The sequence below is a fragment of the Colius striatus genome, chromosome 22 (assembly GCF_028858725.1).
Source record: "Colius striatus isolate bColStr4 chromosome 22, bColStr4.1.hap1, whole genome shotgun sequence".
NCBI classification, from domain to species: Eukaryota; Metazoa; Chordata; class Aves; order Coliiformes; family Coliidae; genus Colius; species Colius striatus.
The window spans coordinates 3,089,728-3,113,971 of record NC_084780.1 but is presented as its reverse complement, the minus strand read 5'-3'; the positions used below and the strand labels follow the sequence as shown (position 1 = coordinate 3,113,971).

At 60.6% G+C, this 24,244-nt stretch overlaps 2 protein-coding genes across 4 annotated transcripts; one reads left to right on the top strand and one right to left on the bottom strand.

Moving 5' to 3' along the window:
• The first annotated feature begins 1,885 nt into the window (after window positions 1–1,885).
• Window positions 1,886–7,426, top strand: PACSIN1 (protein kinase C and casein kinase substrate in neurons 1). Of its 3 annotated transcripts, XM_062013530.1 has the most exons (10): window positions 1,886–1,948; window positions 2,245–2,401; window positions 2,983–3,218; window positions 3,367–3,522; window positions 3,865–4,040; window positions 4,336–4,456; window positions 4,541–4,652; window positions 6,132–6,161; window positions 6,271–6,513; window positions 7,317–7,426. In XM_062013530.1, the coding sequence occupies exons 1-10, from the start codon at window positions 1,886–1,888 to the stop codon at window positions 7,424–7,426; spliced, it is 1,404 nt and encodes a 467-aa protein (XP_061869514.1). The 3 variants fall into 3 exon arrangements, with proteins under 3 accessions (XP_061869514.1, XP_061869515.1, XP_061869512.1); XM_062013531.1 differs by lacking the exon at window positions 6,132–6,161 and having other exon boundaries at window positions 4,541–4,659; window positions 6,320–6,513; XM_062013528.1 differs by lacking the exon at window positions 6,132–6,161 and having other exon boundaries at window positions 4,541–4,659; window positions 6,200–6,513.
• A 2,283-nt stretch (window positions 7,427–9,709) lies between these two features.
• SPDEF (SAM pointed domain containing ETS transcription factor) lies at window positions 9,710–22,700 on the bottom strand. Its single transcript, XM_062013626.1, has 6 exons — window positions 22,597–22,700; window positions 15,204–15,657; window positions 14,095–14,292; window positions 13,965–14,012; window positions 13,416–13,559; window positions 9,710–11,484 (listed from the first exon to the last, which is right to left on the bottom strand). The coding sequence occupies exons 2-6, from the start codon at window positions 15,634–15,636 to the stop codon at window positions 11,306–11,308; spliced, it is 1,002 nt and encodes a 333-aa protein (XP_061869610.1). The 5' UTR covers window positions 15,637–15,657; window positions 22,597–22,700; the 3' UTR covers window positions 9,710–11,305.
• Window positions 22,701–24,244: the final 1,544 nt, after the last annotated feature.

The following is a 24,244-nucleotide window of genomic DNA, read 5'->3' as shown; positions in this document are numbered from 1 at the left end:
ACACTGGGGAATGTTGAGGAGCCAGAGCTGCAGCAGCCATGTCCCACTGTGCCCCATGGCCTGGGCTGCTGTAGCTTGGTGGGGGCAGCCAGGGCTGGTTCATGTGCCCGTGGGTCTCAGGGTACCCCCAGCCCTGGGCGTGCTCCCTCCCCAGCATCCCTGTGCCAGCCCTGGGCAGGGTTGGGGCTGGCAGCCCAAGGATGCCCTTGCTGAGCCTCTGCAGTGACACAAAGAGCCAGAGGCACAGGCAAAGCCCAGGGCCTGCAGCAGGGGTGGGCACAAGCTGTGGGTGCCTCAGGGCTGGTGCTGCTGGGTGCTGTGCCAGGGATGCTGGGCTCAGGCTGTGGGGAGGGTGATGGTGCTGTGGGTGCTGGGCTCAGGCTGTGGGGAGGGTGATGGTGCTGTGGGTGCCAGGCTCAGGCTGTGGGGAGGGTGATGGTGCTGTGGGTGCTGGGCTCAGGCTGTGGGGAGGGTGATGGTGCTGTGGGTGCCAGGCTCAGGCTGTGGGGAGGGTGATGGTGCTGTGGGTGCTGGGCTCAGGCTGTGGGGAAGGTGATGGTGCTGTGGGTGCTGGGCTCAGGCTGTGGGGAGGGTGATGGTGCTGTGGGGAGGGTGATGGTGCTGTGGGTGCCAGGCTCAGGCTGTGGGGAGGGTGATGGTGCTGTGGGGAGGGTGATGGTGCTGTGGGTGCTGAGCTCAGGCTGTGGGGAGGGTGATGGTGCTGTGGGGAGGGTGATGGTGCTGTGGGTGCTGGGCTCAGGCTGTGGGGAAGGTGATGGTGCTGTGGGGAGGGTGATGGTGCTGTGGGTGCCAGGCTCAGGCTGTGGGGAGGGTGATGGTGCTGTGGGGAGGGTGATGGTGCTGTGGGTGCCAGGCAGGCACTGGTGCCCCCTCCATCTGTGTCTGGGCGGCTGAGCAAGGGACAGTCACCGTTTATTTTTAACTGTCTGGGGTGGGAGGGGGGGTTGGTGCCTCCCTGGTTATATCACTAAATCCCTGCCAGGCCCTGTTAGTTCCAGCACAGTGAGCCCTGTGCCGTGCTCCAGTAACCATTTCAGCCCCTCACCCTGCCCTGCCCTGGCCTGGGGGCTCCTGGGGGGTGGCTGCAGAGTGTGGGCACCCAGCATGGGTGGGCATGGGGGTACCAGGGCCCCGCACCCCCAGCCCTGCCCTCTCCCAGGTACGAGGTGGGATACAAGCAGCCAGGTCTCGCTGCCTGCTGTGCTCTCCCCAGATGGAATGATGGTGTTCTGCTCCCACAGCCCCTGTGGGGACGTGGCAAGAGGAAACTGGGGCAGTTCACAGCTGCTTTGTCCCCATCCCGGTGGCAGATGCCACGTGGCACAGGCTCAGTGCTTCCCTCCAGGAGCACTGCCCAGATCTGGGGCAGGATGGGGATGATGAGGATGCTCATGGTCCCTTCTCCATCCCCCTTTGATGCCCCCAGCCCTGTGCCCAGGCACAGCTGCCTGCCAAGGGTTAAGCAGTGCAGAGGGGCCACGTGATGCTCGGGGGATGCCCGTTTCTGTGGAGATCAGGATGGATTAGGGTGGAATATCAGCATGAATGTCTTGGGGTGGCACATCACCCACTCTGAGCCTGCCCCAGCCCCTCACCCTGCAGCTCCTGGGCCACACACAGTGCCCCTGCCCAGTGAGCTCCCACCCTGCTGCCTCCCACCACGCTCCCTCCCAGCACAGCCAGCGCTGGAGGGGCGGTTGAATGGCACCATCCCCATCCCCTGCAGCCCAGCCCTTATCCTGCAGTGCTGTGGGCAGGATGATGGGGTGTCCTTCTCCTCCCCCTCTCCATGGCTCCTGTCTCTCCTTCCCTCAGTGCATGAGGCTGGTGCTTGCCCCGGGGCCAGCGAGGCAGCGCTGGAGCCATGTCGGGTTCCTATGACGAGTCAGCAGCGGCCGCCGAGGAAACCACCGACAGCTTCTGGGAGGTGAGTCCTGGCTGTGCTCTGCTCCCAAGGGCCCTGCAGGGGACAGCAGTGCCTGCAGGCATCCCTGCCACCCTGCCTTGGCTGTCCCAGCTGGCTCTGCTGGAGGTTTCAGCCTTGGCAAAGCGATGGAGGGGAGCGAAAGGAGTCTGAGCAGCTTCAAAGCAACAGCTTCAGCTCTGCACACACAAAGTATCTGGAGCTCCCCTCTCTTGCCATCCCAGGCCAGCTGGGGCTGAGCTGCTGAGGCACAGCTCCCATTGCTGCCTGTCCCCATCCCCACCCCTGTCCCCTCCCAGGTGGGGAACTACAAGCGCACAGTGAAGCGGATTGACGACGGGCACCGGCTGTGCAATGACCTCATGAGCTGTGTGCACGAGCGGGCCAAGATCGAGAAGTCCTACGCCCAGCAGCTCACTGACTGGTCCAAGAGGTGGAGGCAGCTCATTGAGAAAGGTACCATGGCTTCCACTGCTAGAGGCTTCCCCCAGGATACCTGTGTCCCATGGGCTCCTGTGCACCAGCATGACTTCACCTGGCAGAGGCAGAGAGGGTCATAAAATCGCAGAATCATTGTGGCTGGAGAAGCCCTGGAAGCTGCTGCAGTCCCAGCCCTGCCCTCATCCTGCCCAGCCCAGCACTGACCCCTCAGCACCTCACCCCACGCCTCTGGGATCCCTCCAGGGCTGGGCACTCCCCCAGCTCCCTGGGCAGCCTGGCACAGGGGCTCACACCCCTCTCAGGGAAACAGTTCTGCCTCAGCTCCAGCCTCAACCTCCCCTGGGCCAACTGCAGCCCATTGCCTCTTGTCCTGTCATTCATGGCTGGGGAGCAGAACCCGACCCCCAGCTCCCTGCAGCCTCCTGGCAGGGAGTGTCAGAGAGTGCTGCTGGCTGCCCTCAGCCTCCTCTTCTCCAGGCTCAACACCCCCATCCCTCAGCCTCTCCCCAGCCCCTTGTGCTCCAGCCCCTTCCCCAGCTGCATTGCCTGGAAGGGGTAAGGGCTGTGGAGTGACACAGTGTCCCCTGTGCCCCCAGGTCCCCAGTATGGCAGCTTGGAGAAGGCCTGGGGTGCCATCATGACGGAGGCAGACAAGGTGAGTGAGCTGCACCAGGAGGTGAAGAACAGCCTGCTGAACGATGACTTTGAGAAGGTGAAGAACTGGCAGAAGGATGCCTACCACAAGCAGATCATGGGGGGCTTCAAGGAGGCCAAGGAGGCTGAGGATGGTTTCCGGAAAGCCCAGAAGCCCTGGGCCAAGAAGCTCAAGGAGGTGAGAGGAGAAGCACCAGTGCCACGTCCCAGCTGCATCTCTGGGTGCCTGGTCCAGGCTGGGGGAGCTGAGTGGCACCTTCTTCCAGGCAGAGGGATGGGCAGGGAGCTGTGACTGCTACTCTGATGTCTCTTTGTCCTTCCCACAGCTGGAGACAGCCAAGAAAGCCTATCACCTGGCATGCAAGGAGGAGAAGCTGGCCATGACCCGGGAAGCCAACAGCAAGGCAGATCAGTCCAACACCCCTGAGCAGCAGAAGAAGCTCCAGGACAAAGTGGAAAAGTGCAAGCAAGATGTGCAAAAGGTGTGAGCTGCTGCCCTGCTCTGGGCTCACACAGCATGTGGCAGGGAAAGACACTGGGAAAGGCCACCTTGCCTATTCCCCCTCCCACCATTCATTCCCATTGCCCATCCCCACACTCCTGTAGAAGGGTGAGGACTTGCAGGCAGCACTCAGGGGACTGAGCAGGGCAGAGCTTTACCCCTCTTACTGGGGTAAAATCGCTTTGGCAACCAGATTGATTTCACCCACAGAGGCTTTTGGCTCAATCTGGGGTTCCCAGTACAGGGAGCCACAAACCAGACCCTCTCAGCACCCCTCTGGGATGCTTGAGGTATAACCAAGTGCCTTCCTACACCTTTGCAGACTCAGGAGAAGTATGAGAAGGTGCTGGATGAGCTGAACAAGTGCACCCCACAGTACATCGAGAGCATGGAGCAGGTCTTTGAGCAGTGCCAGCAGTTTGAGGAGAAGAGGCTCAGCTTCCTCAAGGAAGTGCTCCTGGACATCAAGAGGCACCTGAACCTGGCTGAGAGCAGCAGGTAGGTGCCTCCTGCACTAGTTGGGTAGAAAGTGCCCACACCAAGGTCTCCTCATGCTGCCTGGAAAGCAAACCAAGTCCTGAAGGGAGTGAGTGCTTACAGGACAGCTCATCCCCTGCCATCCAAGGGTTTCTGACCAACACAATGGTCACTAAGAGGCACCAGAGTGGCAGGAGGGCTGTGCTGCAGCCTGGCACCCCTCAGGGCTTTGCAGGAGGTGACCCAACCTGGGCATGTTCCCCTCTCAGCCCATCCCATGCACCTGCAGCACCCTGACTGGCATCTCTCCTCCCAGCTACGCCAGCGTGTACCGGGAGCTGGAGCAGACCATCCGCCTGGCGGACGCCCAGGAGGATCTGCGGTGGTTCCGCAGCACCAGCGGCCCCGGCATGCCCATGAACTGGCCCCAGTTTGAGGTGAGGCTGGGCACCCTGGGCTGGGCTGCTGCTGGCCCCAGGGAGCAGCCAGGCACTCGGGGCTGGGTTGTTCTGTGCTTGCAGGAGTGGAACCCGGAGCTGACACACACGATAACGCGGAAGGAGAAGCAGAAGAAAGGGGAAGGGGTGACCCTGACCAACGCTGGCAGCGCGGGCGAGGCGGCGGCAGGAGAGCGTGGCAGGTGAGGCCTGGCACGGAGGGGATACCATGAGCTGTGGGGATGCCATGAGCTGTGGAGATGCCATGTGCTGTGGGGATGCCATGTGCTATGGGGACACCATGTGCTGTGGGGATGCCATGTGCTGTGGAGATACCATGAGCTGTGGGGATGCCATGTGCTGTGGGGATGCCATGTGCTATGGGGACACCATGTGCTGTGGGGATGCCATGTGCTATGGGGACACCATGTGCTGTGGGGATGCCATGTGCTATGGAGATACCATGAGCTGTGGGGATGCCATGAGCTGTGGGGATGCCATGTGCTATGGGGACACCATGTGCTGTGGGGATGCCATGAGCTATGGAGATACCATGAGCTGTGGGGATGCCATGAGCTATGGAGATACCATGAGCTGTGGGGATGCCATGTGCTATGGAGATACCATGAGCTGTGGGGATGCCATGTGCTATGGAGATACCATGAGCTGTGGGGATGCCATGAGCTGTGGGGATGCCATGTGCTATGGGGACACCATGTGCTGTGGGGATGCCATGAGCTGTGGAGATGCCATGTGCTGTGGGAATGTCAAGTGCTGTGGGGATGCCATGTGCTATGGAGATGCCATGTGCTGTGGGAATGCCATGTGCTGTGGGGATGCCATGAGCTGTGGGGATGCCATGAGCTGTGGGGATGCCATGTGCTATGGGCATGCCATGAGCTGTGGGAATGTCAAGTGCTGTGGGGATGCCATGAGCTGTGGAGATGCCATGTGCTGTGGGGCTGCCATGGCTATGGGGATGCCAAGTGCTGTGGGAATGTCAAGTGCTGTGGGGATGCCAAGTGCTGTGGGGATGCCAAGTGCTGTGGGGATGCCATGTGCTGTAGGAATGCCATGAGCTGTGGGAATGCCATGTGCTATGGGAATGCCATGTGCTATGGGCACACACGAGGGGATGAGGGGTGTCCTCAGGGACAGACACTGCTCTGTCCTCCCTCCAGGACAAAGTGGAAAAGTGCAAGGAAGGATGTGCAAAAGGTGCTGCCCTGGCTCTGGGCTCACACAGCATGGGGCAGGGGATGGAGCATCTTCCTTCTGAGGAAAGGCTGTGGGACCTGGGGCTGTTCAGCCTGGAGAAGAGATTGAGGGGGGAGCTCAGCAATAGTTACAAGTATCTCAATGGTGGGTGTCAGGAGGTTGGGGCAGCACTTGTTTGTGTTGTAGCCAGTGCCAGGACAAGGGGTGATGGGCTGAAGCTGCAACACAAACAGTTCCATTGAAACATAAGGGAAGACTCTTTCAGTTTGAGCTGAGGGAGCCCTGGCCCAGGCTGCCCAGGGAGGGTGTGGAGGCTCCTTCCTTGGAGCTCTTCAGGACCCCCCTGGACACGTTCCTGTGTGACCTGATCTAGGTGGGAGCTGCTTCTGCAGGGGGTTGCACTGGATGAGCTCTGCAGGTCCCTTCCAACCCCCTCCATGCTGTGACTCTATGAAAGACACTGGAAGTGGCCACCTTGCCACCCAGAGTTGCTGGGCTATTGTTACCTGGGTGCCCTTGGGGAAGCCACAGCATCCTCCTCAATGTCACTGCATCTCAAGGGTTAGAAGAGACCTTGGAAGATCATCTCATCCAAGATGCTCCATCACATCTCAGCCCCTCTCCTCCTTCTCTCCCCCACCCCAGCGTGAGCAGCCACGACCGTGGGCAGACCTACAGCGCTGAGTGGTCTGATGATGAGGGCAGCAACTCCTTCAACACCAGCGAGGCCAACGGCGGCACCAACCCCTTCGACGAGGACTCGGCGGGGAAGGGGGTGCGGGTGCGGGCTCTGTACGACTACGATGGGCAGGAGCAGGATGAGCTCAGCTTCAAAGCAGGTATGGGCCATCAGCAGTGCAGGGCTGGCTGGGCTTCAGCTGCCAGAGGTGCTGATCCTCCTCATTTTAGTGTGAAATCCCTCAAAGAATGGCTGTCACAGCCCTGGCTGAAAGGAGAAGGTGGAAGCTGAGCACGAACCTCGGTGGGACCGGAGAGGTGGTGGGATGGGGAACAAGAGATTTGATGGGCCACCCCTTGCCTTTCTACCCTACAAACTGGTGTGCCCAGAGTCAGCCCTAGAAATCCCCAGCAGCTCCATCCAAGGGAGAAACAGGGCAGTGGAAGAAGCTCTGCTGGAGCTGGAGAGAGCTCAGCACAGGGCACAGAGATGCTGGAGGGAGTGGAGCATCTGCCTTGTGCTGAAAGGCTGAGGGAGCTGGGGCTCTGCAGCTTGGAGAAGAGGAGCCTGAGGGGTGAGCTCAGTCATGTTCCAAACCCATCAAGGGTGGGTGTGAGGAGGCTGGAGCCAGGCTGTGCTCAGGGATGGCCAGTGACAGGACAAGGGGCAACGGGCACAAGCTGCAACAGAAGAGGTTCCAGAGACACAGCAGGAGGAATTTGTTCCCTGCTGAGGTGAGGGAGCACTGGCAGGGGCTGCCCAGAGGGGCTGTGGAGGCTCCTTCTCTGGAGACATCCCAACCCCAGCTGGATGTGTTCCTGTGTGCCCTGCTCTGGGTGCTGCTGCCCTGGCAGGGGGCTGCACTGGATGAGCTCTGCAGGTCCCTTCCAGCCCTTGAGACTGTGACTCTGTGAAGCTCCAACTCCTCCAACGAGCTCTCCCCTTTCCTCCTTTCCTCTCCAGGTGATGAACTAACCAAACTCGGTGAAGAAGACGAGCAAGGCTGGTGCAAAGGGCGCTTGGACAACGGGCAGCTGGGTCTCTACCCTGCCAACTACGTGGAGACCATCTAAAGCTCGTGCTGTGCCCCTCGTCACCGTCAGCAGATCAAACCCACCCCCTCCCTTGGCTCCATCTCTCCCTCCACCAGCCAACCAGCCACGTTGCCGTCTGGTCCTTCACTCCTCACACTTAGAGATTCAGACATATTTTCCAACCAAGCTTTTATTTTTTTAAGAGTTGTCTCTGAAAGAGTATTTTGCATAGTTGCTGCTTCTCCTCCTTCCTCCTTCCTCCTCCTCCTCCTCCTCCTCCTCAAGACACCGTGCAGCGAAAGGTGACGTCGCCCGTCCGTCTCAGTTCATTTCTCTCTGAGCAAGAAGCTGATACCTCAAGATCTTCAAAAGCCCAACCAAGGGAGAGCTCCTCATGGGTTGGTTTGGAAAGATACTGAAAGCATGAGCCACCTTCTGATTGGCTGGAACTGTTCCAAGATGCATGGCCTGAAGCTCCTGGGACCAAGCAAATTCACCCCCCAAAAACTCACCCCAAGAGGGAATGGGCTTTCCTTCCTTTGTTCCCCTGTTTCCATGTTTTTCTCCCCAAAAGAAGATGAATGCAACCCCCCTCCCCAGCCCTGCAGCCACCCAGCCCCATCCCTGGGCAGGTCCCAGCTGGGGGCACATTGAGATGCCCAGGTGAGGTGGGACCAGTCCTGCCATGGAGCTTGATGGCAGCCCCTCAGCTTCCTCCTCCTCCTCCTCCTCCTCCTCCTCACATCTGGGCTGCCAATGTGCAAGGAGGAGGTGGAGCCTCTGAGACGATGCCCCACGAGTGCTGCAGGGAGCAGCATCACCCTGTGCAAGGGCAACTTTCCAGCCAGCACCAGATCAAGGTGAAGTGGCCCTAAAATCCACCACTGACAGAGAAGGACCCACCTGGAAGCACCTTCACACCCAGCCTGGGACAGAGGGGACGGGCTTGGATGCTGCTGGGGACAGTCCCCATTCAGCTCCCTTCCTGAAGTGAGACAGGAGCAGAGCAGGGAAGGGGGATGAGCAACATCCAGCCTTGCAGCGTGCCACAGGAGCTGCAGCCAGCCAGAGGCTGAGGAGGGCTCGGTGTGGGCAGCAGACCCCAGCTTGGGCAGCAGAGCAGCTGCCTGGTGAAGAGAGCTGAAAACAATGCATCAAAGCAAGGGACCAGCCACAGGCTTTGCCCCTTTGCCTCTCCCAAGGAGCTCTACCCCTCAGCACCCATGAGTGCTGCTACCCAGCATGGTCACCCCAACCAACTCTGTCCTGGCCACCCCAAGCTCCTCCCTACAGGCATCTCATCTTTTCCCATACCATCACCTTTAGCACCATGGATGCCAGCATCATCCTGCACACTCCTCCCTCTCCTCATGCCCCCTCCAATGGCTTCAGGAACTTTTTGGCCCCAGGGATCAAGTGTTCTCATGGAGGCAGGTGGTGCACCATGTGCTGGGCATGGAGAGGAAGGAAGAGCTGCCCAGCCTTGCATCCCCTGCCAGGTTTATGCTACCAGGGATAAAAACAAGCCACAAAAAGTCAGATCAAACCCCAACCAACCCCCTGTCTCAGCAATGCACCCTGGTTTTTGTACATTGATGGTGTAATTTAAGAAGTATATATATAATCTATATCTCTCTCGTGATTGTATGGCCGTGGATACAACAGCAACAACAAAGCAGCAAGTGAAAATAACTGAGCTCTGTCAGTGTCCTGTGGCTCTGGGTCCTCATCTGCCTCTGCTCTGGCTCTGAGCCCCCAGCCTGGGGCAAGGGCTTGAGCTCCCCAAGAAGCCACAGCCCCAGGTAGAGACCCCCCCTACCCTGGGGCTGCAGTGGGATGGGGGTTCAGGTGCTTTCAAGGGGGCTGTGGGAGGGGGGAGCAGCCACTGCCTTTGGGCACTCCAGTGCCAATGTGAAGCCCATGGATTGAAGATAAAGCAGTTTTTGGGGCTGTTCCCAGTGTCATCAAAAGCAGCCCCTGCCACAGAACAGCCCCTGTCTGTGAGCTCTCACTGGGGAGGGGGCAGAGAAAAGGGATGGAATTTTCCCTTAGAGAAGGGCTGGGGCTGCAAAGGGTCTGGGGGAAACACTGGTGGTGAGCCCCAGGGTGCTGGCAGCCTGTCCCACTGCAGTGGGGTGTCTGATGGCTCAGGTCCCTGTCCCTGGGGACACCATCTCCCCAGCTGCCCCCTCCTCAGCTGGCAGCAGCTTTCCTCACCATTTCACCTCTTTTCTACCCAATCCCCCCCCTTCCTGCCCACCTTCCCCCCTGGGACAGGCACACACAGCCCACCCAACCCCACCAAAGGACACAAGAAGGGCACCACTGTCCTGGTGCTCCCAGGCTGGCTGCCAGAGTCTCACTCACACACAAGAAACCACAGGACACATCTTGCTGCTTTTCCCCTGCCCCATTTCTATCCCCCCCTTTCTTTTTCCAGAGGTCAAGGCAGTTGTTTTCTTCCTCCTGCTCCTCTTCTCCCTGCAGCCACTCTGCTTGTGAGGCTGCCCAAAGTGCTTCTGCTCCTGTGCTGTGTCAACAGGAGCAAACAGGCAGAACAAAAAGCAAAAGGCAGGAGCTGTCACAGGCTGTTATTTTAAGTTGAAAACACAAAAGCCCAAGGACCAGGTGGGGTCATTGTTTGTTTCCTTTTGCAACTCCCACAAAGCATCTGGTGGGGACCTGTCTACCCTCATCATTTGAACCTAAACCACAAGGTGCTGCCAGCCATAAACCAAAAAGCAAATAAACAAATAAAATAACCACCAAAAAGAGATTATAATATAAAAAGATCAACATCTGTGGGGAAGTCAGAGCCTGGTGAAATGCAGAGGGGAAGCAACCCCCAGCTTGCTGTCCCAGGCCAGGCTCTGCACGTTGTGTTTCATTGTCCAGAGGAAAACCAGCAAAGCTGCCACGTCCCTTGTGCCAAACTGTGGAATCAGGAGGTCTAAAGAAAACCCAAATCAAAGGGAGACCTGTGCCAGGGCCAAGGGCCTGGGGATTTTAGGGGGTTCTGGGTGTTGCTGTGCCCAAGGATGGGGGATGCTGTGCCCAAGGATGGGGGATGCTGTGCACGGCCCCACATCTGCATTATGCAGCTGCTTCCTTTCCAAAACACTCATTTGCAGCCCTGAATCCCTGTGGAAGGGAGAAGCTGAGTGTCCTGGAGTGGATGGAAAGCAAAGGAGACGATGTGCCCGTCCTGGGGGAGCGCCCACGGTCCTCAGGGCACAGGCACCCCGTGGCAGGCAGCATCCCTGGGAGCTGCGGTGCCAGGCTGCTCTGGTCCCTGTGGGTGCCACTGTCCCCTGCCCACGAGCCTGGGCTTTGTCCTGCCCGAGCAAGGGTTGGGTGAAGCCACCTGCAGCTAGTGCATGAGAGGGAGAGAGGAAGCGACAAGCTCAGGCAGCTCCCTCCATGCCTGAGACTGGGGCAGCTGCTTTCTGCAGAGCCGAGTGTTGAGAGGCAGCAGAGGGCAGAGCCCCCGTCACGCTCCCCTTGACCTGAGCAGGGTGAGGGACAGGAGCTGCCAGCTGGGATCAGCCCAGTGCACAGATCACCCCTGATGGGCACCAAGAGGAGCCAGGCCCACAGCCAGGCTGGTGCTGGCACGGGGACAGGATCTGGCCAGAGGAGAGCGTGGCTCCCCCAGAGCAGCCCCGAGGCACGGCTGTGGGGATGCCCAGCTCTGCTGGGACGTGCCCCTGTGTCCTGCCAAAGCCTCGGGGCTGTGGGTGAAAACACAACGTGCCAGGGCTCAAGAGTCCCGAGGGCACAGCTTCTGCCCACCGCAGCCCCTCCACGGGTGCCCCCAGCCACGTGCCCACCGCCAGCCCTTCCCTGGGCTCGGCTGGGGGCTCCTCGTCCCTCCTGAGCCCGTTGGCTGGGCAGGGCTGCAGGGGCTGTGCCCAGCGCTCAGGGCGGCTGCACGAACTGGTAGACGAGGCGCTGGGAGACGTCGGGCTTGCGGATGATGCCCTTCTTGTAGTACTGGCGGATGGAGCGGCTCAGCTTGTCGTAGTTCATGGCCGGGCGGTTCTTGCGGATGCCCCAGAGCCGCGCCACCTGCGCAGAGTCCTCGATCTTGAAGATGCCTGAGCAGGGAGCCGGGCACCCAGGGGTGAGAGGGTGGACACAGCCACCAGCTGGCAGCACAGGGCTGCCCGCTCACACTCACACTCATACTCACCCAATCACCCATCCACTCACTCACCCAGTCACACACCCACTCACCCACTGACTCACCCATTCACTCACCCACCCACTCTCTCACTCACCCATCCACTCACACGCTCACCTATTCACACACTCACCCACTCACCCAGTCACACACCCACTCACACACTCACTCACACACTCACACACTGACTCACCCATTCACTCACCCACCCACTCTCTCACTTACCCATCCACTCACACGCTCACCTATTCACACACTCACCCACTCACCCAGTCACACACCCACTCACACACTGACCCATTCACTCACCCACCCACTCTCTCACTCACCAACTCACCCACCCACTCACTCACCCACTCACTCACCCACTCAGCCACTCAGCCACTCACCCACTCACACATTCACACACTCAGACACTCACCCACTTACCCACTCACCCACTCACTCACCCACTCACCCACTCACACACTCACTCACACAGTCACTCACCCACTCACACACTCACCCATTCACTCACCCACCCACTCTCTCACTCACCTACCCACCCATCCACTCACTCACCCACTCAGACAATCACCCACTCACACACTCACTCACCCACTCACCCACTCAGACACTCACCCACTCACCCACCCACTCACTCACCCACTCAGCCACTCACCCACTCAGCCACTCACACACTCACTCACCCACTCAGCCACTCACACACTCAGCCACTCACCCATTCACCCACTCACTCACTCACCCACTCAGCCACTCACTCACTCACTCACTCAGCCACTCACACACTCACTCACCCACCCAGCTACTCACACACTCACTCACACACAAACCCACTCACCTACTCACTCACCCACTCAGACACTCACACACTCACCCACTCACTCACCCACTCAGCCACTCACCCATTCACCCACTCACCCACTCACACACTCACCCACTCACCCACTCACTCACCCACTCATACACTCACACACTCAGCCACTCACCCATTCACCCACTCACTCACCCACTCATACACTCACATACTCAGCCACTCACCCATTCACCCACTCACTCACCCACTCAGCCACTCACCCATTCACCCACTCACTCACCCACTCAGCCACTCACCCATTCACCCACTCACTCACCCACTCACTCACTCACCCACTCACACACTCACCCACCCACTCACCCACTCATACACTCACCCACTCAGCCACTCACACACTCACTCACTCACCCACTCAGCCACTCACTCACTCACTCACTCAGACACTCACTCACACACAAACCCACTCACCTACTCACTCACCCACCCACACACTCACACACCCATCCACTCACACACTCACTCACTCTCCCACTCATCCACCCACTCACACACTCACCCATTCACTCACCCACCCACTCTCCCACTCACCCACCCACCCATCCACTCACACACCCACTCACTTGCCCACTCACACACTCACTCACACACTCACTCACCCATCCACTCACACACTCACCCATTCACTCACGCACCCACTCTCCCACTCATTCACCCACTCACACACTCATCCACACACTCATCCACCCACACACCCACTCACACACTCACCCACCCATCCACTCACACACCCACTCATTTGCCCACTCACCCACTCACTCACCCACCCACTCATTCACCCATCCACTCACACACTCACTCTCCCACTCACTCACCCACCCACTCTCCCACTCACCCATCCACTCACATACTCACCTAGTCACACACTCACTCACCCACTCTCCCACTCACCTACCCACCCACTCACTCACCCATCCATCCACTCACTCACCCACTCACAAACCCACTCACCTACTCACCCACCCACTCACCCTTCTCCTTGTTGAGCCAGCGGATGAAGCGCCCGTAGTTGTGGGGTTTCAGCAGCAGCTCTTTGAGGAACTGCCAGAGGTGGATGGGTTGGCTGGCACAGGATGAGTCCACCTCGCTGTCTGCCCAGCTGGCATCTCCCCCTGCTGTGGAAGGGACGGGCATGAGTGAGCTGAGGGTGGGCAGAGACCCCTCTGCTGGGCACCCACATGAGTCCTCATCAAGGAAATCCTGGCTTGGGATCTGTGGGGCTCTGGAGCTCAGCTCAGGCACAGGGGCTGCAAGCAGCACTTTGTCCTCCCCAGCCTGGAGCTGGGGAAATCATGGAATCCCAGCATGATGGGGGCTGGAAGGGACCTGCAGGGCTCATCCAGGCCAACCCCCTGCCCAAGCAGCTCCCACCCAGATCAGGTCACACAGGAACGTGCCCAGGTGGGTCTTGAAGAGCTCCAAGGATGGAGCCTCCACACCCTCAGTCCTGCCCTTGTGTGACCTCTCAGACACCCCAGACCTGTCTAGAGCTGGTATTGCTGAGCCCACACAGAACTCACCACAGTATCTGACATCTCCTGGGGCAGCTTTTTCCTTCATCCAGATGGCTGGAAGGGAGAAGCAGGCAGTCAGAGGGGCACATCTGCATCACCCACCCTCCCCAGCTCCCCCTGGGCTCCTGGCACCTACCAGACTTCCAGATGTCGAGGTGGGCATGCAGGATGTCCCCACAGGTGGGTGAGCGTTGGCAGAACTGCTCCTCAGACATGGCACACAGGTCCTTTCCTGACAGCTCCTGGAAGGACTTCCCAATCTGGGGCAGCCTGTACTGGTGCTCTGTCCACAGGATCCACTTCTGCACGTTGCCAGGGCTCCAGTCTGCAGGGTCTGGAGGCAGAGGGTGAGTGCAGCCAGGGGCAGCCCAGGCAAAGCCTGGGGGGCAAAACTCACCCCACAGCTCCCCCAGGAAACCTGCTCCTGCCATGCTGCAGCATCACCCAGCAGCATGGGGCCATCCCATTCTCAGCCTGCCCTGTCCCCTCACCACTCCCTTCACTTTGAGACAATGCCTCCAGCATTTTGGAGCCCCTCTAGCTCTCTGCACCATCCCAGCTGGCACCAGATGCTTTAAGGGAGAGGGTGGCAGAGCCTGCATAAAGCTGAGACTGTGGCACATTGGTGATGCCCAATGGCAGCAATACCCCAGGGGACTCTGTCCTGGGCTGTCCTGCTCCCCTTGCATCCAGCCCCATGCTGGTAACATCAGCTGGCTCCAGGCTGTCCCCAGCCCCACACACTCATCCACTCATTCCTAATGTCACAGGATACAGAAAAGCATCATCACAGAAGCCCTGCAGCCTGCTCCTGTGACCACACACCCTGCCCAGGACGTGGGTGAGGCTGATGGGCACCTCAATAACCATGCCCCAGGAGGGGAAAGGGACCCTCAGCTCAGGATCACAGTGTCCCTGCAGCCCTCTGGCTCTGGGGCACTGGTGGGGTCACACCAGCCCCCCCTTAACAGTAGAAGGCTCTGTGTAAGCTCTGCTAACCCCTGCCTCAGCTTAAGTGAGCCAGCAAGGGCAGAGGGGCACTTTGCTGACAGCTCTGCCCGTTAGCACAGTTCTGCCCCAGAGTGGTGCCCTGAGGTGCCAGGCAGCAGCCACGCTCCCCAAAAACCCCAGTGCCTGCTTGCAAACCTCCCCCAAACTGCAGCACAGCTTTGATGCCAGGCACTGGCACTGGCACTGGCACATCCCCCCCTCGCTGCAGCCCCAGGGAGGGCTGTGGGTTCCCACCTGAGGCAATGTTGAGGAGCTTGCAGGCTGTCTCGATGTCCTTCAGCACTTCTCCCACCACCATGCTCTGCACCTGCTCCAGGGAGTGCTCCTCCAGGTGCAGGCTGGCCTGCAGGTCCCCCTCAGCCCCCTGGCCCAAGCCCTGGCTGTCGATGACGGGACACTGCTCGGGCTCCTTCTGCGCCTGCCCTCGCCCGCCCTGGGCAGCGCCTTGGGACGGTTCCCCCGTGCCCTTGGTGCCCGTGGGCACGGCCTCTGAGTAGAGCGTGTCGAAGTAGTGCAGGCAGAAAGCTGGCAGGGGCTGCTCAGGGGTGCCAGGGGGGCTGGGGCTCTCTGGGCAGCCCCAGCCCCGTGGGCCAGGGGCTGAAGGCAGCAGCACGGCGTCCGTCCGGGCGAGGCGGCCGGGGGGCAGCCCGGGGCTGGCACTGCCCATCGCTCAGCACCAGCTCCAAACCTGCCAGCAGAGGAGGAGAGGAGGAGAGGCTCAGCCCAGCACTGGCTCCTGCCTTCCCTCCCAGCAGCCAGGCACAAAGGGAGGAACTAAGCCTGTTAGAGGGGAAATTAAACCTCCAAAGCTGAGAGCCCCCAGATGAATGCAGCTCACAGGGCTGGGGGGGGGCTGCCCTGATTTTGGGAGGACCAGCTGCAGCAGCTGGCAGGGAGATGGGAGCTGGAGGGCAAACAGGTCCCAGACACTGTGGGGTTCTGGGGTCTTGCTGCACACGAGGTGGGAGGCAGCTCGGTGCCATGTGGGGCCCCAAGACACAGGGTGGCATGGAAGGAAGCCTTAAAACCACACAGGCAGGCTTCTGTGCATAAAAACCATCAGCTGCTGCTTTCATCTGAGGGTGCCCCAGCACAACAGCACCCAAAACCCAGCTCTGCCAGGCTGGGGACTCAGCCCAGCACCTGGCTCTTGGCCACTGCTGCCACCCTCCAGATGAGAACTTTCCTTTTACACCCTTGCAAGAAAAACTACCCCAAAGCAACCCAACCCATCTGTCTCCAGCAAGTGGGGAGTCCTGGAGGCTGTGGAGAAGAGGATGAGCCTGCTGAATTTCCATAGCAACACCAGGGAATGGCTCCATCCATGGAGAAACCTCCCTGAGAACCACCCTGAGGCTCTGGGAAGAGAAAGCCCCTGCCAGGGGAGAGGCTGGCAACAGCCATGGCACTGCCAAGCTCCTTGCCTGCCTCCAGCATTGCTTTTTACAAGGAGGAGAAAAAAGAGTGGCCAGGGAAAGGGGGTGCCCTGGTTGCTCTGAATCCCAGCTCAGGGGAGAACAAGGTTTGAAAGACTAAAGAGGAAAAGGCACCATCAGGTTCCACCAGTGACCACGTCACAGCCAGCACTGCCCCAGCTCTGCTCCTGGCACTGGGCACTGGGGAGGGTCATCAAACATCATCAGTAGCCATGTGCCACGGCCTCATTAGCCACAGCCATACCCATGGGCAGCACTTATCCTGTCCTGCTCTCAGGGCTGGTCCATGCAGTTGCTGAGGGGTTCAGTGCCCCAGGACTATAGCTTCTGAAGGATCAGCTGCACCCCAAGGAAGCTCTGCCCATCATTTCACCCTTGGGAAAGCCCAAAGTGCTTGGAAAAGCACATGGAGGGACTGTGGCCACCTAAAGAGCACCCACAGCAGCCTAACCCACGGGGACAGGGGTGGGCTGTGGGGTCAGGAGCTGCAGCCCACCTCCCCTGAGGGTTTTGGTGGCACCAGAGCAAGGAGGGAGAAGGGGAACCTGTGCAACTGAGCTGCCCCCACTGCCCAAGCAGTTTCCCTGAGAGATGGCACAGGCTTCCAAAGCTTGTCTTGATTTACTCTGGATTAAAAGAAGAGCTTTAGGAGATCAGCCCTAAATCCAGCCCCACGCTGCTCCCAGCACAAAAGGGAAGTGGTAACAGCTTGTGCAGCTCCAGCCACTGCACAGTGCCAGTGGTGGCAGCTTTCTAGGGAGGGGAGAGGAGGGGGGGTCCCATCCCCAGTGCCTCCAGGATGCTCTGGGCTCATGGCCCAGCTCCTGCAGCTGCAGCCCAGATCCAGGGAGGAGCAGAGCTGTGGAGATGTGCCTGGGCAGAGGCAGGATGGGCAGCCCCAGCCCATAGAATCACAGAACCACTGAATCACCAGGGCTGGAAGGGAGCTGCAAAGCTCATCCAGTGCAACCCCCCTGCCACAGCAGCACCACCCAGAGCAGGGCACACAGGGACTCACCCAGCTGGGGTTGGGATGTCTCCAGAGACTCCACAGCCCCTCTGGGCAGCCTGTTCCATAGAACCACAGAATCATTTGGGTTGTTAAAGCCCCTGAAGCTGCTGCAGTCCCAGCCCTGCCCTCACCCTGCCCAGCCCAGCACTGACCCACAGCCCTCAGCACCTCAGCTCCAGGGCTTTGGGATCCCTCCAGGGCTGGGCACTGCCCCGCTGCACCTGCTACGACGGCTTCCGCCTGGCACACGACGGCCACAACTGCCTGGGTGAGTGTGGCAGCCCCTGTGTGTGCACCCCGGGTTCCCATTGAGTCACTGTGGTAGGAAAAGCCCCTGAAGCTGCTGCAGTCCCAGCCCTGCCCTCACCCTGCCCAGCCCAGCACTGACCCCTCAGCACCTCAGCTCCACGCCTTTGGGATCCCTCCAGGGCTGGGCACTGCCCCAGCTCCCTGGGCAGCCTGGCACAGGGGCTCACACCCCTCTCAGGGAAACAGTTCTGCCTCAGCTCCAGCCTCAATCTCCCCTGGGCCAACTGCAGCCCATTGCCTCTTGTCCTGTCATTCATTGCTGGGGAGCAGAGCCCGACCCCCAGCTCCCTGCAGCCTCCTGGCAGGGAGTGTCAGAGAGTGCTGCTGGCTGCCCTCAGCCTCCTCTTCTCCAGGCTCAACACCCCCATTCCCTCAGCCCCTCCCCAGCCCCTTGTGCTCCAGCCCCTTCCCCAGCTCTGTGCCCGGCTCTGGCCACGCTGCAGCCCCTCAGTGTCCCTGTGGCAGTGAGTGAGGGGCCCAGCACTGACACAGCCCTGGAGCTGCAGCCTCCCCAGGGCCCAGCACAGGGGACAATCCCTGCCCTGGGCCTGCTGGTCACCATCCCATCTCCTTCCTCCCAGCTGGGACCAGCAGGACCCGATCCCCAGCGCTCGCTGCCAGCACTGCTGGACTCAGGGCTGTGCTCAGTGCTGGACTCTCTCTCAGTGCTGTTCTCTCAGTGCTCTGCTCTCAGGGCTGTTCTCTCAGTGCTGTGCTCTCAGGGCTGTGCTCAGGTCTGTGCTCTCAGTGCTGTGCTCTCAGGGCGGGGGCCTTTGTTTGACTTTCTCCTGCTCTGGCACGAAGGCTGTGGCTGCTCTGGGTGGGGACCTGTTTGCTCTGAGAAGCCACTTTGAGCAGTCCTTTCCCTCTCCTATCCCCCTTTTTGCATTTCCCTGCCACAGGGTGGCTGGAGGAACAGCTCTGGGCTCACTGAGATTCTCCCAGTGAGCTCTGACCCTCCTGGCACCCCAAAGCCCCTCATGTTCCCCTGCCTGAGCTAAACGAGGCCACGCTGGTCATTGTATCAGCCCTGCTGAAGGCTCCTTGGCTGCAGGGGTGAGCACAGCCCCATCACACCAGAGCTCACAGACACTCTAGGCAGGAGGGGAAACCATCCAGCAATCAGCTTTTGCAACAGCTGGCACCAAGTTATAAACTCCCCCAGCCCCCCAGGGTTTTGCCTCTGTGTGCACAGAGGTGCCAGGGCACGGTGCTGGGGGCTCAGAGCTCAGGGGGAGGCTGCAGGTGAGAGCTGTCCTGGGATGCCAGGCAGAGGGGGGTGCTGCCTGCAGGACCCTTGCCCCAGCACCCTCACCCAGCCCTGGCTGCAGCCCCAGCACCCTCACCCAGCCCTGCCTGCAGCCCCAGCACAGGCAGGTGAGACTCTGGTGCAGAGCATCCAAACCAGGATGGAGGCAGCGAGTCCCCTTTCTCTGGGGACACAACAAACCACCACTGGGACAAAGGCAGGTGTTACGTGCTCTCCCCAGGCCCTAAAATGATGTGAGTGACCCTGTGTTGCTTCCTGGTGTTGTCCATGGATATGGAAGGGACATCCCAAGCAGCTGGGACCCTGTGAGGTGCCCCTGCTCCCTGCTCTCACCAGCAGCACGGGGATGCTGTGGCAAAGGGCTGAGCTGTCAGCACGAGGGCTCATTCCCCATGGCAGGAGACTGTGGCCAGTTCTGGGCTCCCCAGCTCCAGAGGGACAGGGAACTGCTGGAGAGAGGCCAGTGCAGGGACACCAAGATGCTGAGGGGATGGAGCATGTGTGTGAGGAGAAAAGGCTGCAGGACCTGGGGCTGTTCAGCCTGGAGAAGCCTGAGGGGGAAACCTCATCAACTCTTACAAGCATTTACAGGCTGTATGTCAAAAGGATGGGCATTGACTTCTTTCTGTTGTCTCAAGTGCCAGGACAAGGGCTGATGGACATCAGCTGGAACACAAACAGTGCCACTGGCACAGGAGGAGAAAGTCCTTTGGTGCTGAGGTGAGGGAGCCCTGGCCCAGGCTGCCCAGGGAGGGTGTGGAGGCTCCTGCTCAGGAGGTTTCCAACCCCACCTGGACATGTTCCTGTGCCCCCTGAGCCAGGGGAACCTGCTGTAGCAGGGGCTGGGGCTGAAGCAGCTCTGCAGGGCTCTTCCAGCCCCCACCACTCTGTGATTCCATGATCCTATGAAGAGGCAGCAGCCACAGCCAGGCACTGCCACAGCCCAGCACCAAACACCTTCACCAACAGCTGAGAACATCAACTCCCACATTCCCTTTGAGCAAAACCCTTGGGGTGGTAGGGCTGGGACAGAACAGCAGCAAGCCCCAGGGTTTCAGGTGGTGCTGGTTTATAGCTCAGCCCCACAGGGTTGCAGGGACTCCATCCCACCCAGGCTGCAGGGAAGCAGCAGATGCCACAGCCCAGGGGGATGAGGGTAAGAACCTCCTGGATCACCTGGAGCAAGCCACCATTGCTCAGGGTAGCAAGATGGGCAGCAGTGCTGGTGGAGAGCTGGGATCAGCCCGTGGGAGCAAGAAAAGACATGAGAAAAAGCAATGCCCACCCACCCACAGACACCCCCCCTAACCAACAGATCCCTTAATTAGAACTAAATCTGCAGTTGAACAGGTTGTGCCAGAGCTGAGCTGAGCTCGGGAAGCCCGTGGGACTGGCAGAAGTTGCCCAGCTACAGGGGGAGGCACTTCCCAGGGCAGCCAGGGTGGCTCCTGAGCCCCCAGAGGCTTCTGAAAGCCCTTCCCAAGGAGCTGAGCTCAGGAGTGCCCAGGGCAGTGGGCCAGAGGCTTTGGAGTCACCTCCAACCTCCAAGGCAGAGGATGGGGATGGGGAAAGGGACCAGCCATGCTGTGCTCGCTGGGGAGGAACCAGAGAGCTGTGGGATCCAGAGCTGTCCCAGACTGCCCAGAGCAGCCCCAGGGGCAGTGGCATTTGTCTTTAACCCAATCTTTTGGCTTTGCCTCAGCACAGCAAGCCAGGTCCCCATGGACCCAGCAATCCCCTCCCTGTCCAGAAGCCCATCTGGGGCCGTGATCTGGGTGATTTTTCCTCTGTTTTCTGGTCTGGCTCAGTACCTCTTGCCCTGGCCATCTCCATGGGCTCAGCTCTCCACCTCAGTTCCAAGGAAGGGCCAATGTACCCTCAATGTGCACCCCAAAGCAAACCACACTGTGTGGGGAGAGCAGCTGGAGCTGCTGGCTCTGCCAGGTGGCTACTGGCCAGGAGGACACATGAGCCCATATTAATATGGGCTCATATTAAACATACATATAGGGCCCATATTAAACATACAAAGGAATCTGGGGGTTCATGCACTAGCCAGGGCTGCAGCAGACACCCAGGTGCTCAGAGCCTGCTCAGTGCCCTGTCAACCTCCCTGTGCCAGCTGTGCCACGTCCCTCTGGGCTGCCAAACCCTGCCCTCCTGTGCCACACACCTCATTTATCACTGGGTGGAGAGAGGAGGGATTGGCTAAAATCTCCCTGCAGCCAGGGCCTGGGAAGGGCTCTGGGGGGCTGGGGATGCCACAGCCTGGGGTCTGGCTCAGGTACCTGCGTGGTGATGGGGTTGGGACCAGCACAAGCCCTTGGGCTCACATGGGATGTACACCTAGGAGAGATGCAGCCCATCCTGGGGGCCCTGAAGCCCTGACTTCCCCCACAGCCTTCTCCAACACCACTGAGGTCTCCTGGCTCCTGCTGTTACCTGCACAAGTGCTGGCACAGGGACCAAGTGTCCCCAAGCCCTGGGTCAGGGTGTCCTCTCCATCAGCACAGGGAGGCAAACAGCAGCTGGCTGAGGGATGGGCACAAGCTGCCAGTGGCCTGAAGCCCCGGTGCTCAGTGTCCCCCAGGTGAGCAGCAGAGCTTGGTGTTCCCCATGCAGGGCCAGGGAGCCCCTATTTTTAGCAGCACCTTCCTCCCCTGCCAGCTCCCTGCCCCTGAGAAAGCCCAAACTGTGGGGATTTGGCAGCTGAGCAGCATTTGTGTTTCACTAACCAAGCAGAACCATAAAAATCAAACCTGGAGCCAACTTGCCTTTAGCACTCACCAGAAAGAAACCCCAAGCCATGGGCAAGGCAGAGCAGCACTGGGAGCACTGGGAGCACTGGGGCAGCTCTGGCACAAGGCTTCCAAGGGCTTCACCAGAGACACTGCTGAGCTGGCAGCTCTTCAGCAGCACCCAGCACCTGGGATGCTCTATAAAGTGCCTCAGCTGCTCGGCAGTCAGACAGTGCCCCAGAGCACATCACCCCGGGGGCTCGGGGGAGCCTCAGTGTCCCGCCCCAGGAGCCCCGGCCCCAGTGCCACCCTCCTCCCGGGAGCAGGAGGCGATGGCCAAGACAGGCAAAGCCGTCAATTCCCGCTGAAGTTCGGGTGCCACCATCCAAAGACGTGTCGGGATGCCCCAGGCCAGAGGACACCGTGTCCCTGGCTCAGCCCCGACAGCGCCTGGAGCCGCCAGGAGCCGCGGGTCGAGCCGATGAACCTGCACGGCGCGGCACCGCACGGCGCGGCACGGCACGGCGCGGCACGGCACGGCACCGCACGGGAAGGGACGGGAAGGGACGGGAAGGGACGGGAAGGGAAGGGACGGCACGGCACGGCACCGCACGGCACGGCGCGGCACGGGACGGCGCGGCACGGGACGGGACGGGAAGGGAAGGGACGGGACGGCACCGCACGGCACGGCACCGCACGGCACGGCACGGCACGGCGCGGCACGGCGCGGCACGGCGCGGCACGGCACCGCACGGCACTGCACGGCGCGGCGCGGCACGGCGCGGCACGGCACGGCGCTGCGGGAGCCGCGGCAGGGAGCGCAGCGGGTGCGGGGAGCAGCGCGGGGCTCGCGGGGACTCACCTCGAGGCTGCGCGGGCGGCTCAGCAGCCGCATGAGCCCCGGCCAGGCGCGGGAAGGGCCGGTCCCGCGGCGCTGGGCACGGCAGCCGGGCCGGGCATGGCCCCCTGCCCACCGGCCCCTGCCCACCGGCCCCTGCCCACCGGCCCCTGCCCACCGGCCCCTGCCCACCGGCCCCTGCCCACCGGCCCCTGCCCACCGGCCCCTCAGCGCCAGCCCCGCGCCGCGCCGGCGGCACCGAGCCGCATCGGGCCCGGGGCTGAGGATGCGGCTCCCCGAGCGGCCCCGGGACCGGCCCCGCACAGCCTGGTGCGGGAGCAGCCGCGGCCGAGCGCGAGGTGCTCAGCGGACGCCTCCTGTGCCCATTATATCCAACTCCTTCCTTATTTACCTGAACAAACAAGCCGGGTGCTTACCTCAGCTGGAGCTGTTTGAATAGCCGGGCTTAACCCGTGAGGGACCGGGCTCAGACCCAAATGGGAGCTGGGAGGGGTGTGGGGCAAATCCAGGCAGCATTAACCCTTTCTCACCCTCTCCTGGGACACCCACCCGAGAGAGGGGAATGAGAGTGAAGCTTTGTTCTGGAGCCTGATCCTGCAGCACGGGATGCACAAGAGCTGGACCCTGCAGGACATCACAGACTGGGCTGTTTTGGGGCCACAGTCACCAACCAACACCCCAGGAGCATCCCTTACACAGGTGCTTGGGATGGAAGCTTAAGAGTGAGGCTGCTCAGAGCCCTGGGGATAAAAGGAGCCTCTCACACCAACCCAACCAGGATGCACAAGAGTCCCTGGCTGGACCCTGCAGGACATCACAGACTGGGCTGTTTTGGGGCCACAGTCACCAACCAACACCCCAGGAGCATCCCTTACACAGGAGCTTGGGATGGAAGCTTAAGAGTGAGGATGCTCAGAGCCCTGGGGATAAAAGGAGCCTCTCCCACCAACCCAACGGTCCCTTACAGGGGGGATAAAGCAGCACCACGTCCCCGAGGGGCTGCAGGGCTGCCTGTGGGCAGGCCAGCCGGGGGCAGGCAGGAACCTGCAGCACTCCAGGCCCAGGTTGTCTCCACCAGCATAAGCAGGAAAAAGCTGTTTGAACCGAGACAGACACCCAGCTGGTATTTATTGTCTCCTTCTTAACAGCTGAAGAACGCAGGGCAGCTCAGGCACTTCTCCCACACACGTAGTGCTGCCCAAACCAAACTCCCCCATGCCCTAAAAAACCCCACAAAACAAACCCCAGCCCCAATCCCTCCCCCCATCCCCCTCCCCCCTCCCCGCCGCTGCAGCCCGGCTCTGACCCGCGTCACCAGCGTGGCTGTCGCGTCTGGGCTGTGCATCCCCAGCCCAGGGCAAGGGGCAGCATCCCTCAGCCAGCCTGTGCCCCCCCCGGGCCTGGCACAGCCGATAAGGCTCCCGGAGGAATTGTTTGCAGCCCCGGAGCGAGGCTGAAGGCTCCAGCTTCCCCGTCCCACGCTGGCAAAAGGCTTCAGCAACGCTATCGCAGCGCCAGGAGTTTCTGCCTCCCGTTTGAAAAGCCTCAATGTTATCTTATCGGTGGGGAAAACGCTCCCTCCCCCTCCATCCTCCCCCCCGTCCCCAGTTAGGGCTCCCGCCGTCTGAGGGGGGTTTTTCTCCCCTTTTGG